This window comes from Acinonyx jubatus, chromosome F2, assembly GCF_027475565.1.
Source record: "Acinonyx jubatus isolate Ajub_Pintada_27869175 chromosome F2, VMU_Ajub_asm_v1.0, whole genome shotgun sequence".
NCBI lineage: Eukaryota > Metazoa > Chordata > Mammalia > Carnivora > Felidae > Acinonyx > Acinonyx jubatus.
In genome coordinates, this window is record NC_069394.1 from 78,691,283 (window position 1) to 78,717,802 (window position 26,520).

The window sequence follows — 26,520 nt, forward strand, 5'->3', positions numbered from 1 at the left end:
GAATCCCTCAACTTTAGCTCTCTCTGTTCTGCTATAGCATTTTTATTTCAACTATGAGATTCATATGTCACGAAATCTACTAATTAGGAGCTGGTTTTTAAAAACTAGCTGCAAGTCTATCTAAGCACTCTGTGGAGGCTAATGTACGTTCTACTTTAGGGATCTTGTCCTGGATGATTGTTACCATCATGGCTGAAGGTAAGCTGGAAGTCTGTCTCATGGAATAAGGGCTTCCATCGTTTCTAGAGATTCTTGAGACATTCAGAGCTTGATCACAGCTTCAGCATGAAATAAACCCTTTATTACCTCTGCCTCGGAACAAGCTCATGGGGAAGAAGGGATTGACTACCCCATAAACTCAAGAGAGTTTTCGAACAATTCTCCTGACAACTGAACCACTGCACACTGTCAATCCCCACTCATTCACAGTGTATACATCGAGAACCTCCTGAGTGGGAATCACTCAATTAAATCTTTTTTAGGGTCTTCTGTCTTTCTTGGGTTATGGGCTCTTCTGTGAATTGATCCCATCTTTTTGCTTTTATGTTGATGGCACAAATTCCATCTCTACTTTTTCCCTACCTGTAACTCTCTGCCAATTCTAGGTTATTTTTGAACATGTAACAGACATATGTTGGTATTCTCAGGTCTTCTGAGAAGGGCACATGTGCTCTTATCCTTATAAAAACCATGGACTTAATACTCTCGATCTTATACCCAGGATGCTGAGCCTGAGCTTAGAAAACTCATCCTAGATAACAGACATCACCTTTATACGTGGAAGCCAGAGTTCTTTAACTATTGAGCTCATATTCTTATACTATAGGGCATTCAACTTGTATAAAAATTAGATAAACAATAAGTGGCACATAAAGATAAACTGCATTATAGGATTTTAAATTTCTCAATAACATATTTATTTAGTTTTGCTTTACTTACTTCAGGCTGGGACAAGTGAGGTAATAACTTATTTTCTTCACATCTTTATTCACCAATGTGTACTTTATGTTTAACTTAAAAATAAATTTTGGGGGCACCCGGTGGCTCAGTTGGTTAAGTGTCCAACTCTTGATTTTGATTCAGATCATGATCTCATGTTCATGCGATCGAGCCCTGCGTTGGGCTCTGCACCGTCAGCTCAGAGCCTGCTTGGGATTCTCTCTGTATCCCTCTCTGTCTCTGCTTCCCTCTCTCTCTCAAAATAAATAAATATACATTAAAAATATTTAACTTTAAACTCTTTATACAAAATTAATGATTTTAAGAAAACACTCACAAATTATTCTCCAAGATTATAAAAGTTTTACAATGTACTTATTAAAGTACATGGAAACATCTCAACACATAACCTTCAAAACATTTTTCAAAATACTGTGAGTAGAAATCATGTCATTTTGATATCTTTTGTGTTAATCTAACTCATAAGGAAGCCAATCTTCCTAGGTAAGATAATTTTTTCTTCAAATAACATGGAATTTTATGTCATTGTTTTTGAAACTATGTTTATCATTTCTTCTCTTTTGTGAGACTATGTAAGCAAATGATATTGGGAATATGATAATAAATACTATTTTTGCTAAATATTTACTTATAAACTATCAGTCATATCAAATTATTCCAGGCTTTAGATTACTACCAATTATGGCAAAAATTGTATGTATATGTAACTTACTTTTGGAAAATGAAATATTTTTTAAAATCTATGGACTAAAATGTAATGAATGCTTTCATTTGCTGAGTATTTTTGTTATTTTACTAGAATTATTTTTTACTAGTTAAAAGTTAATTAATTAATTGATTTTTAATTTTTTGGTTGCTATTATCTAGATTATGCAATTAAGAGTGTACAATTGTCGGAGTGCCCGTGTGGCTCAGTCAGTTGAGCATCTGATGATAGATCAAGTCATGATGTTGTGGTACATGAACTCAAGCCCCACATCAAGCTCTCCTCTCTCAGCCTGTCAGCACAGAGCCCGCTTCAGATTCTGCTCTCACTCTGCCCCTCCCCACCGTGTGCTCTCTCTCTGAAAAAATAATTAAACACATTTTTAAAAAACAAAAGTGTACAACTGTCACTTATCATAAACAACTATACATTTGAAGAATTGTCCAAGAAAACAATGGGTGAGGAATTTAGAGTTGGAGGGGCAAAAATAACATTGCACACGTGCATTTTGAAAATCGCGTAATATCATGCTGATGTCTGTGATTTACTTCAAAATGTGTCAATATAAGATGGGTTGACAGACAGTTAAAGGGATGAAGACACAGATTTGTGATAAAGAAGTACAGTGCAGTGTAAATGGTAGAATTTAGATAGCGCATATAGGGTGTTTACTGTGAATTATTAAAGTATGCTATATGCTTGAATATGTTCGTAATAAAATATTGAGAAGAATGCTTACAATCCTGCCCTGTAAAGTAACGATCTAGTGTAATTAAGGAAATTATTTTATCCCTACCGACAAGTTCACAAATACTTCGAAATTCTCATGGCTTTAGTTCTGTTTCTGCTGCCTTGGTAAGAATATTTATTTATATTTTTTATATTTTCCCAGATTTTTTTAATGTTTATTCATTTTTGAGAGACAGAGAGAGACAGAACGTGAGTGGGGGAGGGCAGAGAAAGGGAGACACAGAATCTGAAGCAGGCTCCAGGATCTGAGCTGTCAGCACAGAGCCCGACGTGAGGCTCGAACTCATGAACCGTTGAGATCATGACCTGAGCCAAAGTCAGGTGCTTAACAGACTGAGCCACCCAGGTGCCGCTAATTTCTTAACCATAAGCCATCCTCTTGATGCATAAATCCAATAATGTTGTATATGCTGGTATTCTGCTTGATGTTCTCCTGTGATGGTACTTTTTTATTGCTCTCAAGTTGCAATTATAAAGGTTACAAAATAGCAATTGTGCTAGTTTTAATTCTTATACAATTTCTATGTCAGCTAAGGGATATACACCTGCATGGCCAAACAATCCTATAAAACTGATTGGTTAGTTTCATCTGTGTTAAATAGCCTCTATATTTAATTGGTATTTTCATGGTTACCCTTAGAGGTATTATTATAGCTCGTTTTATAGAAGGAGATGGTGCCTTTAAAGAAGTTCTGTAACTTACCAGTGGTCATACTCTGTTATTATTTTTAAGTCTGCTCTTTCTCCTATACAAAAATGACTGTCCATAAGTTTAAGAAACACATTCAATGCAATGAATATTTTCTGAAACTAGCTCCTAATAAACGAATTCATAAAATATTTTTTAAAATACTATAATAAGAGTGGCATCTGGGTGGCTCAGTCTGTTAAATGTCTGACTTCAGCTCAAGTCATGATCTCATGGTTCATGAGTTTAAGACCTGCACCTGTCTTTCTGCTGTCAGTGTGGAGCCTGCTTTGAATCCTGTCTTCCTGTCTCTCTGTCCTTCCCTCCATCACTTTCTCTCTCTCTCTCAAAATAAATAAACATTTTTCAAAAATTGAAAAAAACCCACTATAACAAGAATGAGTAATATTTAGAAACAGATGGGTAACTAATAACTAGTAAGTATAATTAGCTGTATATATAACATATGCTACATTAAAATAAAGTCTAAATATTATAGTTAGTCATTGCATTGCATTTATATTTTTGCTTCATGTTGTCAACTAAGGACTCATTAGCACATTAGAAAAATTAGAAGAGAAGTAACATATCAAATGCTAAGCTGCTGTCAGCAGCTAGTGGTTGAGTTTCCACATTAGCCAGAAGAATATGGAACTGACAATATTAACATCATTCACCACTATTAGAGTATGTCCTGTGTTTTGAAAGATTGAGAAATCTAACAAAAGCTAAATATAGATAATTTGGGACAATGGTAATGCATCTTTTCGATGGTGATTTAAAGAGCAGTATGAGTGGCTAGCACGAAGGAAACGGTCAATTAATCGGAGCGAGAGGGGAAAAGAGGAGAAGCTGTAGCAAGAGATAGAAGGCAGTTCCATGGATGCATCTGTGTTTAGGGAAAAGGCAATGATGGAAATGCAGAATTGAAAATGATGAATGAAGTTAAATAAAAGGAGTGGGTGAAGTTACGATGGTATTTGTCTAAATTGATGGTAGACAAATCAAAGGCAAGGCCATGTGAAACATCAATGCTTTAGAGAAACACAGTCGGAAAAGATCCAGCAGGAAGGGGCTATATCCACAGTTCCTTCTATAAGCAACCTATAGTCTAAGTGGAGGCAGTAAGTCCAAAGATAAATGTAAGACAGAAATGGGGTATCCTCAGAGCAATTCAGACAAAACTCTAAGGAGAAAAGTTAAGAGACAAGCATGAGCAGCTATATAAGGCAAGAAAGAAGTCATCTTGTTAAAAGGAGAGGGTCTGATACGCATATAGAGCAGTGTTATGGGAGACGTATAGTAGGATGTCCGAGAGGGTGATTCCTTGGAAGATTTTGACTGTCAGGCTGACCTCCCCCCATGAATTTCATAGGTACAGGTATGTAACAGAATTATGCTAATTTTAATCCATCGTTGAAAAATTATATATGAGTTTGCATTTCCATACCATTAGTAATTTTTTACTTTGGCATTTGTTATTTATCCTTTCCTCACACTGGAATAATATATTTATAATTTATTCTACCCCAAACATTGTTACTGTGAATTTCACCGTAGAGTAAGTGAAATAATTTAAATTTTGAATATACACAAATATTAAGAAAAATTAAAATAAAGGTAGTGAACCTTTCTGACAAGTTTCAAGCCACATAGTCAATATATTTTGGAATACTGAAAATTTGCATGAGCAAAGCAAAAAATAATTCATTTATTCATTTTATTGATACATAGTAACATGAGGAAAACAGGAATTGATTTAAATAATAGTTTTCTTCGGGGATTTGTATTCATATCCAAAGAGGGAATAGATAATGGTAAAATACAATCAGAATTTAATTGAAATTTTACCACTAAAATCTCAAAGGAAACAGATAATGTGTGTTTTTGCTCTTTTGTTTCCCCTAAATATTCTCCCCTTTGCTTCTTAATGGCATTAATGTAATTAGAGGTGGTTAATGTGATAAACCTGGATTTACCTTTGCTTCAATCTGCTTAGTATCTGGATTCTGAAACAAAAATTTGATTTTGCTCTTGCCATCATCTGAAGAACCTTTAAGCTGAGAAAACTTATACCTCCAAAGTACAGCCTACAGGGAACAAAAAAAGAAACATATGCAAGTCAGCATGATTAATACCTACATTCGAGCCAAGAAATAGTTCCCTTTTAAGTAGTAAAAGTTAATCATATTAAGTTAGTACGATATCCCACTATTAAAAAGTCAATTAAAATATATTGTATATATTATATTTACATTTATATTTATACATATTACACATTTATATTTACATCCATATAATAATGAATATATATATATACCAAAGGCTATAATTTATTATGCAATATATCCTTTAATTTTCAGAAATAAATTTAATAGCCATGAAATAATTATTTCAAAAAATATATGCAAATAAATCAATTTGAATATCCTGCTTTATATTATCATGAAATATCATCCAGTTCACTTAAAGCGTAAGTCTATGCTAGTGAATAAGCAAACCATTAGTTTTTTTTTCTATTAATAGAAGTGATAAGGTGATTTTGAATTAACAATTCTGTAGATATTCTGCAGTATTTTCTCTTAAAGCTCAAATCATCTGTAGCTTTGTCAAGATAAAAGATCAGCCTGAGTAAATAATTATGACAAAAATTTACATAGCATCCTCATGAGAATGAACTAGAATAAGCATTTTACAGAACTAGCCCATGTGTCCATCTCAGTCAATATTATTATTTGACTAAAAGCCTTCTTCCAATATTGCAGAAGCAAGTTTAGGCAGAATGAAATATACGTAAGAACCAATAACATTAGTTACAACATAACCGTGCACTTCCTGTTTGAATAGACAGTGCCATGGGACCCAATGACATGTCCAACGATTTTTTTGTAAGTGATGTTCATGTATTTTTTTATTTTAGAAAAAAAACTTAGAAGCTTGTACAGAAAATTCTTATCACACAATTTGCTGTATTATTAATATCGCACATCGTATGGTACACTGTCACAGTTAATGAGCCGATATTGGCACATTATCCCTAACTAGAGTCCACCATTTATTCAGTTTTTCTTAGTTTTAACCGAATGTCTTTTTCTTGTACAAGATTCCACCCAAGAATTTATTCATTGTGCCTTAGGCTCCACTTGTCTGTGACAGTTTCTCAGATCCTTGTCAGACTGCCCTTGGTAATTTGAGGAGCACTGGCCAGATACTTTGTGGAATGCCCCCTACCGGACTTTGATGTATTTCTCATAACTAGATGGGTCACAGATTTTACAGAAATGAAATAAGACTCTGTCATTTTTGTCAATAATCCCAGCATATATTTCTGAAAGGTTTCCATTTAAAATGTTATTACAATGGAGTGAAGTATTAAACTTCATTAGGTGACCTTAACATGATCAATAATTCATTTAAACATAAAGATACGTGAACAAAAAGCATGGCTTTATATATGAATTCCATTTCTTAATATTCTTACCTATTAAAGTTTTAATAATACTTTGCATGTTTCCAACCTTTTAAAATTTATTACCTCTTGTTTTGTATTCTTATATAGGATCTTTTCTGGAGAATGTTCCATGTACACTTGAAAAAAATGCATATTCTGTTCTGGTTGGGTGATGTATTCTGTGTATGTCTGTTAGATATAGTTAGTTATAGTCTTGCTCAGGTTCCGTATTTCTAGATTTGTCTTCTGTTCATTCCATTACTGAAAGTGGAGTATCAGAAATTTCTAACAATTTTTATAGAATTGTCTATTTCTCCTTGTATGTTGAAAATTTAGCAAAGCTACTCCATAGTGTGGCTGCCTCAGTATCCATTTAGCGTGGTCAAGCGGCCTGCAGGACCTTAAACTGACATTAGCCCCCTGTGCACGTGTATGCCCTAGAGAGCAGCCACAGAGGCAGAAACGTCAAAATCCTGATATGACTCCCCAACAGCCCTGCGAGCAATATAATCCCTTGTCTCCTAGGGTCTATATTGCCTTGTGCACCACTTAGATAAGACCCCTGTCCGGCTTATCAAAACCTTGCTCTTTGGGTATGAATTGACCAACCCAGCCTTAGCCCAGGAACCCTCAGACACTCCACCCATGGGCCCTAAAAAAAGGCATGCACCCCAGGTCCTGTCTCGCTGTCTGTACTCTGACCACTACGTGTGGTTCCTCAAGGCATGTCATGTCTTTCCTCCAGGACTTGTGAGTAAAAAACTCCTGTATTTCAATTTCTCTAAGAGTCTGTTGTCAAAGTTGTGGCTCACCATCTGGAACCCGTGCTCCACTTAACAAGTGTTAATTTAACAAAGTATAACACTCCAATTCTGTCAGCGTTTAATATATTTGGGAACTCTGACGCTTGCTGCCTATTATAATTATTAAATCTTTTTGAATTAATCCTTTTATCAATATATAATACTCTTTTTGTCTCCTGTAACAGTGACATCAAATCTATTCTTTCTTTTATTGGTTTATCCACAAGCTCTCTTCTGGTTCCATACTTTGTATGGAATATCTTTTTACATCATTTTTATTTTAATCCACTTGAGTCTTTAGATCTAAAGCTAAACTACATCCAACAGCATGTAGTTGGATTATTTTTTAAAAGTCTATTCTGTGGTGAGGAGGAAATAGCAGTTATTGCTTAACGATTATAGAGTTTCTGTCTGGGGTAAGGATAAGTTTTAGAAACAGGTAGCATGAATCAATTAATGCCATTGAATTGTACACTTAAAATTACTAAAATGGGAAATTTTCTATTATTTTAACACAATAAGAACAAAACTTTAAAAAATCATTCTGGAAACAATGTATCTCCAAAATCCACTCACAGTAAATGCTAATTCAAATGTTTCCACTTTAATAAGTATAATGAAATAACAAAATCATAAATTGCTTAAAAATAAGTATGAGAAAATTATCAGTAATGACACTAATTAATTTCTACAGCATGTTTTGATTCTTTACTTATCACCAGACAATTATAGAATGGTTATTATATATTAAGTATTTGCTAGGTTTAGATAAAAAAGACATTTCACCATCCTGAAGACATTAATCTCTCTGCAAATAAATGTCTTTCCTTTCATTCTTACTATGGGACTACACAATTTATAAAGAAACAATATCCAATATTATAAATTGTCATAAACGTTTCTTTACATCTATTATTACACAGAACTATCTAGCAATAAAATTATCTGGGGCAATTAATTTTCTGGGAAAAAAAAGTTAAACCTTTAACTCACAAGTTCCTCTAAATAAAATTCCTTCTGTTTTAAAGAGTGAAATAATTTAAACAATCCACATCATAAGAATACTACATAATGTAAGTGAATATTGAATAACTTTGAAAAGAGAGAGTTCTAGACTTGGGAGTAACAAGAAATTTTATACTCATTATGTACCAGTAATGTATATGCACCAAAATGAAAAGGAAAGCAAAAAGCTTAGTGGCATATAGCAGGATATATGGTATAGTATGACTGCAAACATAAAATAAGGAAAAAGATAATATTACAGAGAGGTCATTTGAGAGAATGAAAAACAATCATTATTTTTAATAAGTATGACAGCATTTTTGATCTAATTAGAAATAAAGAATATAATAGCATTAAAATGACTCATTTTTTTCTGAACATCTAATAAAAATCACTGAAAATTATAATAACTAAAGCTAGCAAGGTTATATTGAAACAAATATTGCATAAAATTTCTAGCAACAGAATTCTTTAAGACAATAATTTTATCATTTATTTTAAGCCTTTAAAAATATTAATATTATTTGATCCAGAAATCCCATTTCTAAAAATTAACTGTAAGGAAATATGATATACGAAAAACAAAGGAAAGTGTAAAACACGTTATTAGTAAATATCAAAAATGGAAATTCTAAACATTTCACATTAAAATAATGCTCATTTTTCTATATTTGCATAGAAAAATGCAAAAAATATAATGGTAAGGAATGGTAGGGACATGAAATATCCTTTATATTAATCATAGATGAGATAATCATATTAAAACAAAGGAGCTTATAAAAGCCTAGAGGGAAAATGTCTGCCAAACTATAGCATCTTATGTAGCTCAGGTCCAGGTGTTAACTCACTATTAGATCAGCAACTTTATTTTTAGCTTGTTTACCTGTAACACTAACAGCTTTCATATTCTCACATTATAATTTCAAATCACTTTGAAATCATATGTCATATGAAGTCATTGTAGTGTAAAATAGGAAGTTACTATTTCAACTAGATGGCCTTTCAAGAGGTCAAACAAACGTTAGAAGCTCATCATTTTAAACAGAGTAACAAAGTTATTCTGGGTAAAAAAAGGCATTTATAGACACATGAAGGAGGTTTGGAAACTTTTTAGAATATGGAGCATGAATCCTTGGCTGTGAGTAAGATGCTCCAAAGATGAATAAAGTAGTCAATGAGTCTAATAAGGAACAACCAAAAGATTTGTCAATTAAGAGGTAATGATACTAAGTTAATATCATGACAACTTCTGTGACAGATGATAGCCTGATTTATCATGGTAATTACCCCCTAATGTATACAAATGTTGGATCACAATTCTGTGATCCTAAAACTTATATAATGTTGTATGTCCACCACACTTCAACAACAACAAAAGTAAATCGGTAGCAGAATAAAGCATGCACTTAAAACACTTAACATGGCACCTGCAAAATAGCATTCAATAAATGTTTGTAAATATTAAACAAACAAAAGCTAATGCAGTAACTTTGTTACTTTGGGAATTGGTAATCCTCATAGAAATTCATTAAGGCCAATTTGGAGGAATCTGAATCTGAAAATATTACCAATAAAAGTTTCATAGGCCCAAAAAGGGGCTTAATTCAAGAACTCTTTGGCAATCTTATTTCATTTTTAAGCTTCTGATAAGCATGATGCCCGCTATGTTAAGAATATTAATGATGAGTAGACATCACTACTACATGTGTTTTATAACATGCTATTTATATCGCTATGGTGAGTACAGCAGTAGGTTCCTTGTAGCTGGCTCTATGGCAGACCAAGAGAGGATGGTGTTGGTGAGATGTGTTTGCAGAGCGGAATTGCTTGTGGCTGTTTAACAGACTATGATGTTCTTAGGAAGAAGATGCTAGTGAAGAATGACAGGAGCGGTTGTTCTTTGCCTCAAGACCTTTCCAATCAGGACAGAAAGTAAACCAAGATGCAGTGATAAGTTCTCTATAAAATACAAGCAGAATTTTGTTGGAAAAATGAGCTAGCATGATGTCACAATAAAACTTTAAAAAATAGATGAAATTTTTGTCTCCAATTTTTTATTATGGAAGATATATGTATACACACACATATATATGCATATATATTAATATACATATATTATGTATTATGAATATATACGTATATATATACATTATATATATATACATTATATATAATATATATATATATATACATTATATTCACAGTGTAATAATCACTAGTTGCCAACATGGAATGAGATGAGGAGGATTATAAAGATCGGTAACCCTCCTCTTTGATCACTTATTTTTGGTGCCCTCTTCTCCATATACTGACTTAATTTCCATTACCAGTAAGATATTAAGATCTTTTCCCTATTATATGGGGCAAATGGGTGGCTCAGTAGACTAAGCGTCCAACTTTCACTCAGGTCATGATCTCACAGTTTGTGAGTTCCAGCCCCACATCGGTCTCTGTGCTCACAGAGCGAAGCCTGGAGCCTGCTTTGGATTCTGTGTCTCCCTCTGTCTCTTGTGCTCTGTCTCTTTCTCTTTCTCTCTCTCCAAAATAAATAAGCATTAAAAAAAGAATTTAAAAAAAGATTTTTTTCCTATTATAATGTCTATATCTCAGAAAAGGTAATGCATTTTGGAGGCAATGTACTGAAATAAAGATAAATCCTGACCTAAGAGGCATAAGTATTGAAATGTAACCCAAACTTTATGCCCTACTTATAAGTTACATGACCTGAGACAAGATTCTTAATTAATTGGAGCGTGAGTACATTCTATCGTAAAGTAGAAGTAGCAATAGCTCACTATCCTACTTAACGGGTGACTGTGATAATGGATGAGATGATAATGTGATGCAATTGCTTTGTAAATAGCAGGGTTGTTCTCCTATTAGTTAAAATTAGTTTAGTAGAGTTTTTGCAATAGAACAGTGGAATGTGGCAAATTTTGACGTGAGAAGACCTCCGAACACAGGTAGCAATAATCGTGATGATTCTGGGACAATATGAAAGTAGAGGTGAGAACTTTCAGAAGACAAAGACTGCCTTCCGGACGCGTCCGTAGTCTTCTATGAAGAAAAAAAAAACCTTTATATTTAGTTTTAAAATTAAAAAGTTACTTGATCTTAAACACAAGTCACAAAGTACATTGCATTTTGAGAAAACATGTCCCAGTAAATGTCATAATGATTTGACTCCTGGTTCTAGTTCTATCGGGTCTGGAAAACATCCTCCCTCTCTGTCTGCTCCTATGACTTCCTTGTGTTTCTTCCTCTTATCTGCATAAAGCTTTGATGTGTTAATGCCCTAGAGTCAGAGCAAAAGGGGGAGTGAATAATGGAAGAATCACATGGAACTAGTGAGGATGGGGAGAATTTTTGACTGTGAGTGCTTACACCCTTTCAGAGACATGTTTATTCATTATTTTTCATTTGTTTCAAAACAGCTGAAATGACAATATTTTTTGTCATGCTGTGTAATGTTTCCATCCAACTCTGCCCCCTCAATAGGCGACGCAGCCCCCTCCACAGATCCACACTCAACAGAGAAAGCCAGGCTTATCATTACACCACCCTCCTTTCCAGAGTACTGCTGTATTGAAATACTGGCTGGTAGGGGAATATCACACCAGAGTGTTTTCCTGGTCAGCACAAATGGCACGTGCAGGGTCCCTGCTGATAAAGTTAGGGCACTTGGACAGGGGGTCTAACAAGGACAACTTGTATCTGCAGGTGTTATGTGGTGAGAAGTATTCATTATTTCCCATTTGGTGTACCTTCCTGCATGCTGCAACTTGTCTCCTGGTATCTGAGAAGACTAAAACGGTCAGGGAATTTGTCAGAGGGGTCAGTGGAAAATGGGAAATTCTAGATGGTAGTACATAAAAGACGCACGGGAAAAAGAAGATGAGTGGGAGGTCTGTAGGGTTTCTAGACAGCAATCTGAATAGACAGAGGTCTTACTTATTTGATGATTGAAATTTTTCCCCCAACGAATTTCATAGCAGTTCCATTCTTACCATCTAGGTCTTCTAGAAATATTAATGCCTCCAAGAGTCTTTTCCTCTCAAAATATTAAACAGCCCTTCTGAGGTCTTCCGTTTCACAATACCTTGCTGATTTCCTTCTTAGACCTAACTGTAGTCTGTGAGCATCCTGCAGGTAGTTGGTCCGAGTTTTACTTTGAACAGAGGAGCTGGTGTGCAGGACACGATGGACCTAACTTTTGTGAAATACATGCATCAAGGCAGAATCAACGTTAAAGAAGAAAAATCTTCCTTCTCTTCCCTCGTATGCGGTTGTCATGGCATCGGAAAGTTGGGGAAAACATACTCAAATGAGAATTTTATTTAAGAATGTGGAATTTCCAATGTTAGAGCAGGCAACATTTTAACAACCAGAGATCAATAATGTCGCTGGATTTGGCAAGCCATGGTCTCTGTCTTATCCAGATAACTTTAACCAAAGGGCCCTATTTGGGGTTGGGAAATTCTTGCCACCAGCTGGAAGCTTCATCTGTTGAAACTGATGAAGATCAAGTGCAAAAGGGGTAAGAAAAAGAAAAAGCAGAACAACAACAACAAAAAAACAACCAAACACCACTAGCGATATATAACGAAGTTTCTGAATATTGTCCAAGTGTGGAATTTGACCCAAAGACTTCAGTGCAAATAATCACAGGCTAGATTTTCACTTGCCCAAGTCTTTCCATGGATGAATGCTTCTACCCGCTCCTGGAGAAAAAGGTCAAACATGGTCAAGTACATTTGGTGAGGCTCATTAGCACAATAAAGTCTGAGGATATTTTCAGAAATGAAACTCATTTAACTTAGTTTAACCAGGTAGTTTTCCCCATGGAATACATTTAAAATAAAATGGCACTATAAAATAAAATGTTTAATGAATTTAAGTAGTGTAATAAGAGATCTGAAATGCCTTCTTGATTTATTAAAACATTTGTCTTTGATAGTCAAAACCAGTGTTTAACTCAACATATTCTTTGATTACATGGGATGATAAATGTAAAATGTATGTGGCATTTTGAAGATATGCTTAAATATTTTTAAGTGCCTAAAAGTTGCGAGTAAAGTTACTGCATGCACGAAGAAAGAACAACACATTGAATCACAGCATTTTCAATATTGTAGTGATAATAAAGTCATTGAAGACAGTCAAAACAAAAAGCAAGTAGTATGAAAACATATAGGAAAACCTTCATGACCAAAGTATTATCGCAATTAAAGACTATGAAAAAGAAACTCTGCAGAACAAAAATCATTTGCCTTTGAGATACTCTTTATAATTAATACATTTTTTTAAAACAGGGCAGGAAACATAAATGCTAAAAACCTCTGGTCCAGTCCATTTGGGGTTTATAATCTAAGGTCATTGTTCTCAAACCAGCGTGTAATCCTTATAAAATGCACCTACAAATGATGACTGGACATGAAATGTGCTCTATCATCAAGCAAAATATTTCACGTGAAGATAATGAGGCATGTAGCATGTAATCTATCATTCCTTCCTGACACTGAGTCACTTGATGGGTAAACATGTGAACGGACCATAAGTAATATGAAAATACTTTGTTGAGTGCCTGGGAAGCATTCTGCGTGTCTGTTGTTGTCCTTCCATGGACATACTATTACAATGAGCATAGAACTGTTCTAGGTAAGCTCTTTCATGCATTTCTTCTAATCCCTCCAGGAGTTATGCAATAGCTACAGTATTTCCACTTTCCAGGTCATACGATTAAAGAAACAGCATAAACAATCATAATATTTCACAGCTAGTAAGTGGGAATCAAACCGAACTACGTCATTCTCCACGCTCCATATTCCTGCTTTTATCCCAAGCTGCATCTTTGATCTTCTATGATTATGTGGCTAACTGAAAAAATCATGGACCCAGTTACTGAGTATGACAAACTATAAATGAACTTTCACTGCAAGTGCCTGACTCTTGTCTTAAAATAGAAGAGAGACCTAGAGCGTCACCGGGTGTGAAACACTAAACCCAGGAAAGTACTGATTTTCTCAAACATAGTGTGCTTAAGAAGGAAAGCTGGTGAAAGCAAGATGAAAGGGGCCAGCCAGATGTCCGAGGCTGGATACTCCCCTCGCATGCTTTTGGCTTTGTAATCTTGCTTGCCTCCTGCATTGGCCAACCGCCTCCATAGCACAACTGATAAGTGCCCCCTCCCCTTTTTCTTTTTTTCTTTTGAGCCCCCGCAATCCCATCCATAACAAGAGGCCGACGCCAAGGCTCTGGGCTCAGCCTTTGGGGGTGACTCTGCTGAGTCAGCACCAGTGCAAAATAAACAGTATTTCCTGATTCCCCAAGGCATGTCACTTGTTTCTTCCTGGGCACTGAGTATTTGCTGTAACATGTTCTGAGTCATTGTTTCTTCTTTACACTGCTTTGCTATTTTGAGGTGTTTTTCCCTGCCTCCACAAGTTGAAAGCTTTCTGTAAGCTACTCATCTGTTTAAGACCCATTGCTAGAATTGGCTTAGAATTGGGGAATGTTAGTGATCTAAAGAACTTTCGACATTTGTGTAATTCCTTGAGGGATACAACCAAGTGACTCGGGTTAGTGAATGAATTCCCATTTCTATAGCACCAAGAATGTCTTAGATGCAAACTATTCAAAAATATAATTCAGTGGTTACATATAAATGGAAAATGAAGCTATGCACATGACAGTGAAAAACTTACATGTTGAACCAAAAAAGGCAAAACTGTCTCAAACACAAACTTTCTTAGTCTCCATATCTGTTCACAGTTTGCCAGCATTGATTTTTCATGCCCCACAGAAAAATCCCTCTTTAAAAGAATGGAAACAACTTCTACCTAAAAAGGTAATGTAAACATCATGTCATCTATCTTATGAGAAATAGAAGTAGAATATTTTACCAGATGGGGGGCAAAAACACCAGAAAGAACAACCTACATATATATTACAACAAAAAGGCTTTGAAAGCAGGATATAATTTGACTCTTCCTAGAACACTGAACACCTGGCCCTTGACATTTAATTCATGTTTGCCCACCAATAACCACACATACGTTCTTTGTTTCCTTGCCAATTGTCTTGATGGGCCTTCAAGTTAGGCAGTAAATCAAACCTTCCACTCGGCCTTATTCCCATTTTGCATAAGTCTTCCACTTTGGCAAGAAGCCCAAGCATACGTATCGCCTCTTGCCTTCAATCTATCCACCCTCCCCAACCCTGAAATTAATTCACAACAACTTTTAACGTTTTCAAAGAGGCTCTTCCCTTCTCCTTTTTGTGGGTGTGCTAGCAATCATATTTGGTGGAAAACCAGAAGAAACGTCTTGAAAACTATTTTCCTTTACACACCTTCACACTTCCCATTTGTTCTTCATGCATGTAAAATTTATCTTAATTAAATGTGTCTTGGGGCCTAATTACATTTTTACTTCAACGCCATACGAATGTTAAAATTTTGTAAGTTTGAATGGTGATGACAGAGGGATAAAAAGAGCAAATTCGAAAGATCACAGAATTAGATGAAAGCTTATGCCTTTCACTTATTTCTTTAGGTGATATCATATTCATCGATATACTCATTACTAGTCGTTGGATTACTTCTGTGTCTTTGAACTGTGCTTGAGTCTGGATCAGAGATTACAGTTAATATCTCCACCCGACTTAATTGTAATACATTATGTTAAGTGCTGTGCTGGGGTACACCTACAATTCTCTGCTTTTCAAGAAGGGACATCTAAATCAGACGGGTGAAAGAAGGCTTTCTGGATGAAGATTCGCACTCGGGGGTGAATGTAAATTGTGGGGGTGTTATGTGTAAAAGCGTGGAATATGGCTGAGCCTCCAAATGTTGGGGGGGCGGGGGGGTAGGATGCAGGAGATAATGCTGGATTACAGGCAGAAACCAGAGCATTAAGAGGCTTCTATACTATGCTAACAAATATTGTCTAAAGGCAATAGGAAGCCACTAAAGTAATTTAACAGGAGAAACTGGAGACATGGCTGAATGTACATTTTTGAAGTACCATTAATCTGGCAATGGTGTGAGAGATGGACCAAAGGGTGATGCAAATCTATGTCTTTATAAGGCCCTCGCTTCTTGCCACAGTATCTGAAAGTATCCAGTTCCAGATGTGTTTTCATTTAACTGTAGATTTCTTGAGAGGAGGGACCGCATCCCTGTTTGGATACCTAGTGTCTACCTGTGGTCAAGGCAGAGTTAACACATAAAAAGAGTCTTTCCAATAAATAAATCTAAAAGGACGATGTGGGTGATATTGCGGAAACCCAAGTGAGAAGGAATTACCCGACTCAGTTAGCAAACCTCATCTAGATTCATTCAGGAGGAGTTGTTGATGAAGAGGCAGGAGGGGAGAAGACAATTCAGGCTTCTTTTGATAACTAAGAATGGAATGCAGAAGAGTCATACCAAAATGGACAGCAAGTTCAGTGTTGGGCAGACTGTGTTGAGATGTGTTTAACATGCAGCCTTAGAGATCAAGACGTATACCTGAGCTGTAGTTAACAGCACAGAAATTCATTATCGGGCCAGCTGCCTAAATTAAGACTGGGTAAAACAGCCCAATCAAGCTCAGAGTTAGTCTATCAAACATATTTCATTTAAATTTATTCCCCTCAAACGGACTCTACCTACAGGGAAATCTATGGAGAAGTAAAAAAATTTAAAAACCAGAAAACGTGTTTTTAAAATTCAGAGTTTGTGAGTCACTTTAGAATAGCTTAAAGTCATCAACTGATATACACAGAGTACTTATTTTAATCACATCCATGACAAATGTTACAAAAGACTAATCAAAATATATGTGAGAAAGAACGTACTAACATGTTTCCACCTATACATGGACATGATGTGGATTTGTTATTATTAACATACTGATTTTCTTTTGAGAAACCTTGTATGTCATGTGCATAATAAGAACTGGCAAGAAATTTTGGTCTCGTGGGTATGAATTTTTCAGATCCTTAGGGTTTTGCTTTGTTATTGTTGTTGTTTTCTGGCAACATAATAAAATTCAGCCATACTCTGAGTTCATATTACCAATCCTTTATGCAAATCAACTCTTTTCTAGTTGTTTCTTTTTAACATGTTTGCACAGTCAGCTGCCAGCTCAACGGATAGTAACAGCTATAGAGAGAAAAAGAAATGAGTTTCCCGAGATGTTGCATCCAAGCCACTGTGTTTGTGCCGTGTAATCAGCATTTCTGTTTCGTCTCCATGTCGACCGCAAGTTCCTCCTCTGACAGAGATGAAGCACGTTATTAAAGACCTGCTAAACTAATACATAAGTATCGGCGTATCTTTATTTTTGAGGCAACACCATCCTTCACATTAACTAATTTGATTTCTAAAATTTAATTATGAACTTCATTGGTATGAATCCATTATTTGTTTTTTCTCTCCCTGAGCCTGATAAAAAAAAATCCCAAAATTCAAGGACATTTGTATTTCTAGAAATTGACGGTTTACCTCTTTTTCAGTTTTATTGAGTTTCTTAAAATTCTAATTCTGATAGTTTCCTTTTGACTCAAATGTCAAAGGCATCACTTGGGAAACTACTGCATTCATTAAAGTGGCCACATAATGAATTACCCCGGGATACATCATCATCTTTTTTTGCACTGCAGCATTTCGATTTAGGTAAAAAGACCATACAATTTGGCAAGCAGTTGAAAAGAGTCGGAATTACATATGAGGGCATATGTGGGTGTAAAGTTTTGAACGGGTCTACACAGGGTGGGATATATGGGGGATCCCAGCCAGAGCGTCAGTTTTAGAGCTTGATGAGTTTGGAATAATTTCATATCTCAGTTGATTGGTAAATGAGACCTGCCTGCCAGAAGTGTGTTTGTATTAGAGACCAAGAAGTCTCTTGGGATAGAAGGCATTCTGAGATGAGTAAAACTAGTTGCGCAGCATTGCATAGTATAGGGAAAAGCCATCAGAACTACACCCTGGAATTTTAAGTTTCCGATACAGTATTTATAGTATCTGGGTCCTATGGTATATCACACTACACGGGAGGGTGTTTTCCCAAGAAACTTAGAAAAGTCACTTAACTAATGGAAAAATAAGATAGTATCCTTCTCATTTTTACAATGAACATAGTAACTCCTCGGTGACTTCTCCAGAGCTACTTTCATGAAAATAATGCAACAGATGTCCTGCAAATCTGCTCCTTTTCCAGTATATTTCTTTTTTCCCAGGCCCTTGCTCAGATCAGAAACTCTGGTGTTGTACTTAGCTATATCTTCTCTCCCTAAGCACTCCTGTGTATCTTTATTATGAATTCCCGGCCGCTCTGCATTCTCAAAGCCTCCTAGTGTACACCTCTTCTAACCCCTTCCCTCCCAACCTCAGCTTGTCCTTTCTCTCCAAAGCACCACAAGGGGGCCGGAGTCATCATGGCTTGCCTCGTGTTACTAAGACAAGATCTTGGTTGCTTTCCGCGGCCCTTGGCGCTCCGGGCATCTCAGCCCCCATCTGCCTCATCCCTGTAGCCAGGATTATTGCAGTGTACCTCTGAGGTGCTCTCCCACCGTGGCCCCGGGGGACCTGCCCTTTAACTTGGTCGCAGCCTCGCGTTTCGGCCAGTGGAATTTTGTGATTGCCCCGGCAGCAGGGGCTTGATCCGGTTGGTTCTTCTTCTGCCCGCCACCCCAAGTGCAGACTCGCAAAGGAGCCCTGTGCAGATCGCTCGTCCGATCCCACACAAACGCGTGAGAAAACAGAGGAAAAACAAAATCACGGCTGTCGTCGTGTGTCTGTGGCCGTGGTTAACCGACGGGAGTGCCAGATCTTTGCTGTAAAGACCATGGCTCCTTACAGGGCGGGGGCCTAGCCACTTTTGACCACGACTCTCATGCTCTCACTCTCCTGCTCCTGCCCTCTGATCCTGCCCATCATCTGACCTCTCAGGGTGTTCACACATGCTGCTTCATCTGCCTCCACCGTGGGCCTGGCTAGCCGCTCATGACCTAGGAATTTCGGGGCGAAATGTAATTTTCTCCAAGTGCTACCCATGGGCCCTTAACCTAGTTGCATGCCACCCTGAACTCCTTTCGCTGAGAACCACGACCCTCAGGATTACTCGCTTAATGTCAATCTTCTCCTTCTCCAGAACAAAGACCTTCATGAAAGCAGAGACCCACAAGGACTGGATTGTAGCAGACAAACGTGTTGATTGATCCAGAATTCGAAAAACACCGTGGCGTGTTGGGGATGGCAGCACAGAAAGGAGCAAGGTGTGGTCGGTGCGGGTGCCCTGCCGTCGTCACAACTACCCGGCAGTGGGAAAGAAACGTAGGCGGACAGCTCTTAGGCAACCCTCACTATGCAACCCTCCCCATATCCATTCATGCAAACTTTGCAATAATCATATGGAAAAGATGTCATTCGCATTTCTATTCTAGAAAGTAGGCTAGAGCATCTATGCGATTTGCAAAGGTCCTGAAGGTGTTAAGGGCCAGGGGACAGAGGCAGCTCATTAATGAGTTCTGAGAAATCTGAAAGAGAAAGGGGGAAACATGATGGATTCCTGGGATTAGATGAAAAGACAGGATCTATGGTTGAGACAAAACCCACCGAAAGATGGGCTGGTCGGATTAATGCTTGAGGACCTCAGAATCTATACTTCATATTTGACAGTTTACCATGTCTTTCTTTTTCAAAAACCTATCTCACTTACTTTTAGAATAATGCTGCAAGACAGACACATAGCTATTACTATTATTCCCATATCCTATGTGGTAGTTTCAGAGGTTAATACATTATAGTAAAAAATTTCATAAAAACCAAAACCGATGATTGAAGAAAAGACAACCTAAGATAGAATGAGAAAATTTTAAGGCAGATATTCTTAATAATGAAAAAAAAATTATCCAGAAAAAATAAAATATATCAAAAGGCCCAGAAAGGAATTAGAATTTAAAATTTTTAAGAGGCTGAGGAAGAGGGGGGAAAAAAGATAGAAAATGGAAAAAGTATATAAAGCATATTAGCAAAAGAATTTTTTACTCTTACCTGCTTTTGTTCTTTATATACTTTGAATTATAAATACAGGCAATAAAGCATGTATTAGTTTCCGCATTACTTTATAATGTCCTTATATTGCAAGAAATGAATTTTAAAAAATCCAGGATTTTACTATTCTGTTACATTTAGCTGATATAATGGCATGAAAACTTGGGTTAATATTTGTCTTTCAAACATTTTACTTTAGGGCTATCTTTGAAATGCTTGAGGGTTAAAAAAAATTACCTGATGGATTGTTTCCCTAAATGTCTGAGTTTGTTTTGCAATAAATGCAATGTTCTTCATTCTCCTAAAAGCAAAGAAGAAATAATTTATCTGAAGAAGAATGTAAAAATTCCATGAAATAGAATTTGATGTCTTTGTCCATGTTTGGGGGCTATAAGTTACACAACCGGAGAAGAAAAATGACTGAAAAATATTGTAAAAAGGAAAAATGCTAAGGTTTATGTGAAAATCATTGTAACTACATCATAACATATGTATATTTAAGATTGAGGTTTATATGAAAATCATTGTAACCACATCATAACATATGTAAATTTAAGATTCCCACTTATGTAGGAGACATTTCTAGAAAACATTCATTTAAATAATTTCAAACTTTCTTTTTGGATTTTTAGTGTGAAATCTAAATGTGATTTGATGTGAAATAGTTGAAATATTATAGGAAAAAATAGCATAAAATAAAAGAAATAAAGTTGAATTCCATTTTGAGAGGTTCAACCTATGGGATTCATATGATAGTTACGTTATAATTATTAAACGCTTTTTAGGAAAAGTCAAACATATGACGAAATGCGTGTGTGCATGAAGATCCTCAATCTTTAGGAGAAACAGTAGCTCAAAGCTCCTGATAATTAATGACCTTCAACTTACCCAGCCCATATCAAAGACTCTTGAAAATGAAAAGTGTAAATATAGGTCATGTCAACTTCCTGTCAAATTTTACCTTAGACACTGTAGAAATCAGCGTCTACTTAAAGTTACAAATGGATTAAGTAGATTAAGATACTTCATGAATCAGTATGTTAACGATGAATTTAACTCTGAAGCACAATTATTTCAGGAGACAAAGTCCTCTAATTTTATACAGAACATCTCAAAACCATGAAGGATGTGATTTCAGTTAGGGTGACGGTGTCTTTTACTCCACAGAATATAAGTTCCTAAAATGCTGTTCACTGTGCACATGTATGGGTTTTACAAATTTCCTCCAGATAATGTTTCCAATCTATAATCAATGAAAATTAGTATTGAGTACAAAAGAAAACATAAAATCACTATAGTAGCTTCCAACATATGACAGAGTCAATTCTTCAAAAGTGTTACCTTTTTATTTCAAAATTATCTGCATAGATCTGTTAGCCAATCGTTATTTCAAAAATGTTTTTAATATGCTCTTAGTACTGACTCCTAGACATCCTGTGGTAGAGAAGCCTTTTAAGTATGTTATCCTAGAATTTCTCAAGGTCAACTATTAAAGCATGTTTTAAAAAACTATCAGCAACAATTTTAGGGAACTAATGGCTTCGGGGACTGTCTGGAAAACAGTAATATGAGTAATATTGCCTTTTACTTTTCCCCCGGGGTAAGAGTCAGGATTTACAGTGTCGCACACATTGCAATGGACATTTACATGGGATGAGCTCCAGTTATAGCCAATGGAGGCTTTGAGGTTGGCTTATACCATTGGGCTGCAACACAAGGGCAGAGGGGGAGGTCTGAGGTGTAGGATCCAACACCTTCAACTTCATTTTAACCATTAGAGCTCAGTGCTATCTGACACAGATAAAACTAACCCTTCTTCATTTTTTTTTATTTTTACAAAATTTCATGGTTAAAAAGAAAAGTTTGAAAGTTGTTCTTCTAAATTACCAAGGGGAAGCAAAAATTAATTCCATTAATGCCCTGTGATTCAGTCTTGCCTCCATCCAATCAATGCCATCTGGATACCTCCGCTAAAATGAGCTTTCCATAGTTAAAATCGGATTTTGGTGAAACATTGTGGACCGTCATCAGGGGATCCGGTTTTCACCTCTAGCATTTTCTCCATTTCCTTCCTTGTAACTTATCTTTCATGATATTGAATATCTCTTCTGTGCATACACTGATCATTTTCACCCTCAACTTGTTACAGCGTGTTTGACCTTGTTTACCATGCATGCTGTTTTCTCTGGAACGTCATAGGGTGGGGGATGCCCAGAGGAGGACAGATTTTGAGAATTTGGAATCTCGGGTTGCCCAGGTTTTCTCCATCTCAGTCATCCACTGTTCTACTGGGTTTGTGCTGCCAAAAACACTTCTGATCATTTCCTTCTGTGTCTCAAACCCTTCAAAGGTCCTTCTGTTCTTACAATCAGATGTAAATTCTTTACTACGATGCCTTTCATAATCTGGTTCTTGGCTACCTGAAAGTTGATCTCTCGTCTCGTCTGACCTCAAATTCAATGCTCTTCCTTACAGATTTGTCTGGATGATTTTACCCTTGGTGTCTCAATATCTAGAAAGCTTTCCTAGAGCACCCAAGACTGATATTTACATCCTCCTGTTATCTTTCAATAGACAGTTAGTATCCAGTTAACCACTTAATGTTACTAATAAGGGCTCTGTTTATATAGGAAATTCATTAATGGATACAAATGATTAATGCATATGTGCACGTTTAAAGGGATATAATGGCAACAAATCTATACTTTTAGCTATGGGAACCATATTAGTATTGCAACATCATATTTTGACATAGTAGTGAGAAACCTTGTCTAACACTGAAAAGGCTACATTTTAATAAGGAGGAAGATTACAGAAAACAACCTGAGCTGTTATATGGCAATAAGTTTCTAAGAGGGACTCTCCCCAGCAACAGTAAGGGAAACAAAAGAATGTATAACCTCCTATCATGTTGCCAATGTAAACGCAAGTGTGGGGAGTACTATACTATTCAGTGTGTTTTGTACCTTCCGGAAACTCCAGGGAGAAGGTTTTCCCCAGGGACATTCATGCCCAAGGGACAAGCAGTGAGAATGAGCTTGACATTCCCAGACCTCACTGCTTCCAAACCCGTAGCAGTCTAGGGTAGACGAAGGTCACGGTGACTCTATTCTCTTACTACGAGAATCTCTGATCCAGTCTTCTAACGAATTTTTTCAATGTTGTTTATTTTATTAAAAAAAAATGCCTTGTAAGAAATGATAAATATGGTTGCTTTTTTATGTATTAATGCAGCAAATCTCCCCTTTGCCCCTGTACTAACAGTGTGGAACTTGCTCCACACGGAGCTCAATTAACCGCTTAGAACACCGTCCTTCCCTTTCCTGGTATCTGTGCTTTATCATAAGACCTTTGGTTTGCTTCCACTGTCACTGCAAGGCTGAGCAAGATGTAGACAAAATGTGAACAGCTAGAGGGTATCAGTAGTATTGTTGTCATGGCCTTCTCGAACCCAAACATTTAAAAAAATCTGCTGGACATATGTTCTTAAGGATTTTTTCCACAGGCATATCAAGTAGAGAAAATAACTTAACATCATTTAATTATTTTAATAAACTACTGGAACGAACACGTTTTGATGAAGATGTAACAATTATCCTTCTTTTTTTTTCTTTTTGTATTTAAAAATAACTTTGGGGCTCATTCCATGGAGGGAGGCCACCTTCCTGCAGTAAGGACAGCCCAGTGCTTTGTCAGGACTCTCCTGGCTTATGTCTGCTGTCCTGATATAATTATGAATAGCTCCCTATTGCTGTGCAAGTGTCACAGTTTCTGCAATGAATACTCTGCTCATCATAAGCAGACAGACTCTTTCCCTCCCTCCCAATTCTCAGATGGCCTTGAGGTTCAGAACTTCTGGTAACAGTCAGAAAATGGAAAGAGGGTGATTACTACTCCCCAAAGCCTTTGGTTTTTCCTGCATCAAGCTTGCACTGAGTAAAATCTCATTCTTACTAGATGGTGTGCCCTAGATGGCATCATGACAATTTGCTTATGGTCTCGACTCCTCATTCCTTCCCATGCGGGAATACCTTGACATGTGTAGAAACACATGGATTTTCTCCCTTACCACACCAAGAGACCCTTAGTGGACCTTGACGTGGATTTGGATTATACTAGCCTTAAAGAAAAAAAGCCAAAACAGATTCAGGCTTTCAGATATGTGTTCAGATGGATTTGATTTCCTTCCCTCTCATTTACAAGGTGTGAGACTTTCATCTTCCTCATAAGAGTTTAGGGACAATTGTGGCTATAATATTTTCTTTGTAAAATCACACTTGAGCTTTTTTTGAACCTTAATCATTTTTAAAGTTATTTATTACATTAGTTTAATACTTCTGAATTTGAGTACTAATTAATTCAGTAAATGTGTTAAATTAATTTAATACTTGGGAGCCTACCCCGAGTTGAAGATTTTATTCAAAAGAAAATCTTTAGTCACAGGAAAAGTTCATGGCAGCCTCATCTGGGAGCCATCAAAAGAGCCATGGCAGGGCGCCTGGGTGACTCAGTTGGTTGGGCGTCTGACTTGGCTCAGGTCATGATCTCACGGTTCGTGGGTTCGAGCCCCACGTCAGGCTCTGTGCTGACAGCTGGGAGCCCGGAGCCTGCTTCCGATTCTGTGTCTCCCTCTCTCCCTCCCCCTCCCCTGTTCATGCTCTGTCTCTGTCTCTCAAAAATAAGTAAATGTTAAAAAAAAAGTTAAAAAATAAAATAAAAAGAGCCACAGCACCTACAGTTCCATAATTAGAGAAGTAACCTTTCGGCATTAGGCAAAGGCAACGCCCGGACAGTGAAATCTGACCAGCGTGGGTGTACTACTTATTTTCACTCTGTCAAAAAAAAATTGGCTGTCCTTAAATAATGTGAGCTTTTGTGTGACAATCTAGATTGCTGGGTCCTGAAAAATCCTAAGAAGTCCATACACCCACCTGCACCATACCTGGCTTGGGCTACAGGGCTGCAGCCCGGACCCCCATCTTCCCCAAGGTCCAAATCCTCCCACTTTCCGAGTGCTGCCTTCCTCACACATGTACATCACTGTCTTGTTTTCTTTACATCTGTTTCTTGAAATTCTGTACACCCGTTAATTTTTAGGTAAAATACAAGTTTCCCAGGAACGGATTACTCATGAATCCTTAAAATTATCGGGAAGGAATATATCGGTTTACTTCTTAGGCCATACTTTGATAATGGAGGAAGTGGAGGGGACCTTAGAAATTGATGTTATGAGAGGGAAAAGATGTCCTCTGTGGGGAGGAGGGTTCCCCCTCCTGGGGACCACAGTCCTAGGGACTCTAGCACTGGGAAAAGATTAGTGGTGGGTAAGGGGTCAATTGTGTTTTAGGGGTGTTTTGATATGACTAACTGTGAAGGATGCCCTTCACCATTCAATACGCATCACCGTGTGGAAAAATTAAAGAAAGAAAGATCCTTTGTGGAAAAGGCACCCAATTAGACAATACAAGACCTTGCTAAGTCAAGACAGGGTGACAAGCATTTTCTCCCTGGCTAGAAACTCTAACCCCCCAAATTCCTCCACACTATGATTCTAACAAGTTAGCTATAAAAGTAAACTAAAAAAAGGTTTTCCCCATTTGGATATTGGAGATGTTGATGTAGAAAAATAATAAAGAAACACTTTGTTTAAAAAAGCTGTGTTTGGGGGGAAAAATTTCCCCTCAAGGGCTATATCTTTAGTAAGAAGAATATATATAATATATACTATAAAATATGATGTATATATATTATACACGTATATCCACTTTATATAGTTATAATGTTTTATGGAAACATGTTTGTCTTATTAAATTCACACTTGTTTCTCTATAATCAGAATAAAGCATGATTTATCTTCTATGAACAAAAATGAGGATCTTAAACAAGATTCGTGGTAATCAATTAAAATACTGACAGGAGTTGGAGGTCATTTCAATCATTCTTAAATTACAATGCCTGCAGCACATTTCTTGGAGCTGACTTGAGCACATTACCTTTGTTGCACCATCAAAGCAGATAAATCCTGTGCTAAAGTCGATCGTGAGTCCCATTAGATGACTTTCTAGCACACATGCATACGTCTTGCACTAGACAGAACAGAAAACACTGTTACTTTTC

The 26,520-nt window shown here is 36.7% G+C and overlaps 1 protein-coding gene across 3 annotated transcripts in view; it reads right to left on the reverse strand.

Annotated features, from left to right (window-relative positions):
* SNTG1 (syntrophin gamma 1) overlaps positions 1–26,520 on the reverse strand; it is an 886,518-nt gene that overhangs the window by 28,486 nt on the left and 831,512 nt on the right. For all 3 annotated transcript variants that reach the window (XM_027042820.2, XM_027042821.2, XM_053208542.1), the window contains 2 exons: positions 26,397–26,489; positions 5,084–5,194 (listed from right to left, as the gene is read on the reverse strand). In XM_027042820.2, coding sequence (XP_026898621.1) covers positions 5,084–5,194; positions 26,397–26,489 — 204 coding nt within the window. The remainder of the gene's footprint in view (positions 1–5,083; positions 5,195–26,396; positions 26,490–26,520) is intronic.